Genomic DNA, 3,063 nt, shown 5'->3' with positions numbered 1-3,063 from the left:
GCAAATAAACAACAATTTATCAGTAGTAGAAATAACTTAAATTTTTATAGTATTTTAAGATTCACATCTATTCCATCTTTTACCTCTATTCCATACCTTTACCTCTACCACCTTTTACAACTCAGTGAAATAGGTAGGACTAGCCTATCATACCGTTATAAAATGGTAAGAATTGGAAGGCTGAGTAAACTAGAGTAAACTAGAAAAGCCTAGACTGCAACTCAAGTCTTCATGATTTTAACTTTAGCACTCTTTAACATTATATCCTGGGAGCAGAGTAGATTGAGTGCCAGTCCTGGAGTTGAGAAGACCTGAATTCAAATCTGGTCTTAGATACTTCCTAGCTATATGACTCTGGGCAAATCACTTAATTCCAATTCCCTAGCCTTTCCTGCTTTTTTTGCCTTGGAACTGTTGCTTAGAATCTATTCTAAGACAGAAGGTTTTTAAAAGTTAAATCCACATTCTCTGGAACTCTTCCCAGTGCAAAAAAGATCTTTTTTGTCCTTCTTACAAAAGTGATCCTTTTGTTCCAGGCATGAAGTCAATCATCCTTAGTTGGAAAAAGTTGACTCTGTAGAGGAAAAGGATAAAATCAATCCAAAGATAGAGACAGGATCAGAGTCTACATAACAACTGTCATTTCCTAATATCTTCCCAAAATGCACTAGAGTTGACTTTTAACCCTGAGGGAGTTCACAGTGAAATTGTTAGGGATTGTAGTACATTTCATATTCCCTAGAATCAGTACTATAAAGGAGATGAAGGTAGGAGTAAATCCCTTGAGTCTCTACCTTACCTAACCCAAGACTGATGTGAAGCTATAGAAAGTTTGAAATATTTGCTACCAACCTCTTGCCAGATAGGTGATGGTCTCAAAATGCAAAACAAGACATTTTGGACATGGCCAATATGAAAATTTATTTTTTACGTATTTCTTTACATCTATTTATAACATTTTATAAGTGCTTTCTTTTCTTAATTGTTCAGAGTAGAAAGGAGAGATAATAGAGGTTTATTAAAATAAATACCTAAATAAGATTGGGAGGAAAATAATTTGTTAAACATCTACTATATTCTAGGCACGAGGATAGAAAGACAAAAAAATGTTGTGAAAAAATTAAGTTATAGGACTATTGAAGGTCCAGATACACCATGCCCAAATTCTCTGCCTTGCTCTCCAGCTCTCAGACCTTTAGATACAATTGTTTCCTCAGGGAGCTCCGGATCTCTAAGCTCATCTTTCGTATTTCATCACAGTCTGGACCAAGCACCTCCATCTCACATAGCCTCTTGTTTACCTGCAAAAAATAAGACTAGATGTAGGGCCAGGTCACCAAGGTTTTCTGAAGGGCTTGGAGTTTGCATTTGAGTTAAGCTCCCCAAGTTGGGGCTCTCTAGCACAATGAGATCACCATGTTTAAATCAGAGGGAGTATATGTAGGTATTGGGAGTATAAGGGTAGGAGGAAAGGAGTTCAGTCACTCACTTCAGTCAGAAGCTCCAAAAGGTCCTGGTCAGGATCAGCTATGATAACTTCTACAAGAGTCTGGATGAAGTCTGAGCCATTCTCATTTCGGTATGCCACATAGCCTAAAGGAAATAGGTACCTATCAATCTTCCTTCTTATTTAGGGCCAAGGATGATAGAAGAGTAGAGGTGTGAGATAATAGGACAGAGTGGGGATTTCTTGTAGGACCACAGTCTTAAAATGTAACCAGATCAGAAGGTCTTGCTCCTCTGGTCAACCTGAAGATAGGTTGGTTTCAGACTAGACACAGTATCTAATTCCAGGAAGGGGAATCTCTACTCATCCTGGACTAGGAGTTTTAGGTGCTCCTTGGGGTAGACCAGAAAGCCATAGTACTGCAGTTATTTTTTTCCAGGACTTAAATTTAAGTATAATTTGCTTGCCAAAAGTTGACTCCTGGTCCATATTTTGAGTATTTTTTTTTAATTGTGATTTTCCTCATACCTTCTGCAGCTGAATAGACTCTCAGGATGTCCACTTGGTCTGGGTTCTTAGGAGAGTACCCGTTGGAGGAGACATCTAGAGTAAATCAGAAAATCATAATTACCTTAGAAGAAAATAATTATTACCATCCCCATCCACCACCCTAAAATAGTTCTATATAGGAACTCACAAGCTATCAAGAAATCAAAAGAACATTTCCATCCTAGCTTTTGGGAAGCTTATAATCCTACCATTCCTCTACCCAAATCTCCAAAGTAACTGTTAACTTGCCATATATGTCAAAGTCTTTTATCCTGACTTTCTGCTACTCTTCTCTCTAATCCCTTCCACCTTCCCTTTTTTCCTGTCTGCATCCCATTCCTTGCACCATTTCCTCTACCAAGAGCAAACTCTCTCCTTCCACTGCAATGTCTAATCAATGACCTTTTCTCATTTCAAAGCCCATCTCCTCAAAGAGATATGTCCTGATGAAGTAGTAGGAAGTAAGGATTCCACCCAGTTCCTCTTGGATTTCTTAGATCATAAGATTCAAAGCCAGAAAAGACTTTAAGGGGGCAGCTAGGTGGCTCAGTGGATTGAGAGTCAGGCCCAGAGACAGGAGATCCTAGGTTCAAATCAGGCCTCAGACACTTCCTAGCCATGTGACCCTGGGCAAGTCACTTAACCCCCATTGCCTAGCCCTTACCACTCTTCTGCCTTGGAACCAATACACTGTATTGATTCTAAGATGGAAGGTAAGGGTTTAAAAAAAAAAACCACAAATCCAGAAAAGACTTTGAACACTATCTAGTCCAGTCTCCTTATTTTACAGATGAGGAAAATGAAGAAGCTCAAAGAGACAAAGTGCTTTGCCCAAGTCATAGAGGTAGTAAGAAGCAGAGCAGGAATTGTATACCCAAGTCTATTGACTCCAAGTCTTACCTATTAACCTACCCTACCCAAGTTCCTTCCATTCTATCATACTACAAACTGGGTTAGTTTCTTTGGTATCTGTTAGCATGTAATGTCTTCAAGGCCGAGGACTTTGACTCAAATTGGAAACACAGAGGATTCAGAGGAATCTAGAGAAAGCTGAAGGAAAATAACTG

General features: G+C 38.9%; 1 protein-coding gene across 1 annotated transcript; it reads right to left on the bottom strand.

Moving 5' to 3' along the window:
• Nucleotides 1-1,193: 1,193 nt before the first annotated feature.
• On the bottom strand, nt 1,194-2,050 carry LOC123254665 (putative caspase-16; the record flags this gene model as incomplete). The annotated part of the gene is made up of 3 exons (XM_044683635.1): nt 1,194-1,301; nt 1,490-1,593; nt 1,976-2,050. Coding segments are annotated over 3 exons (287 nt in total), but the record flags the coding sequence as incomplete, so codon positions are not given.
• Between the last annotated feature and the right edge of the window lie 1,013 nt (nt 2,051-3,063).

The sequence above is a fragment of the Gracilinanus agilis genome, unplaced genomic scaffold (assembly GCF_016433145.1).
Source record: "Gracilinanus agilis isolate LMUSP501 unplaced genomic scaffold, AgileGrace unplaced_scaffold28067, whole genome shotgun sequence".
Taxonomy (NCBI): domain Eukaryota; kingdom Metazoa; phylum Chordata; class Mammalia; order Didelphimorphia; family Didelphidae; genus Gracilinanus; species Gracilinanus agilis.
Note: the sequence above shows the minus strand (reverse complement) of the source record. Positions and strands in the feature narration are given on the sequence as shown.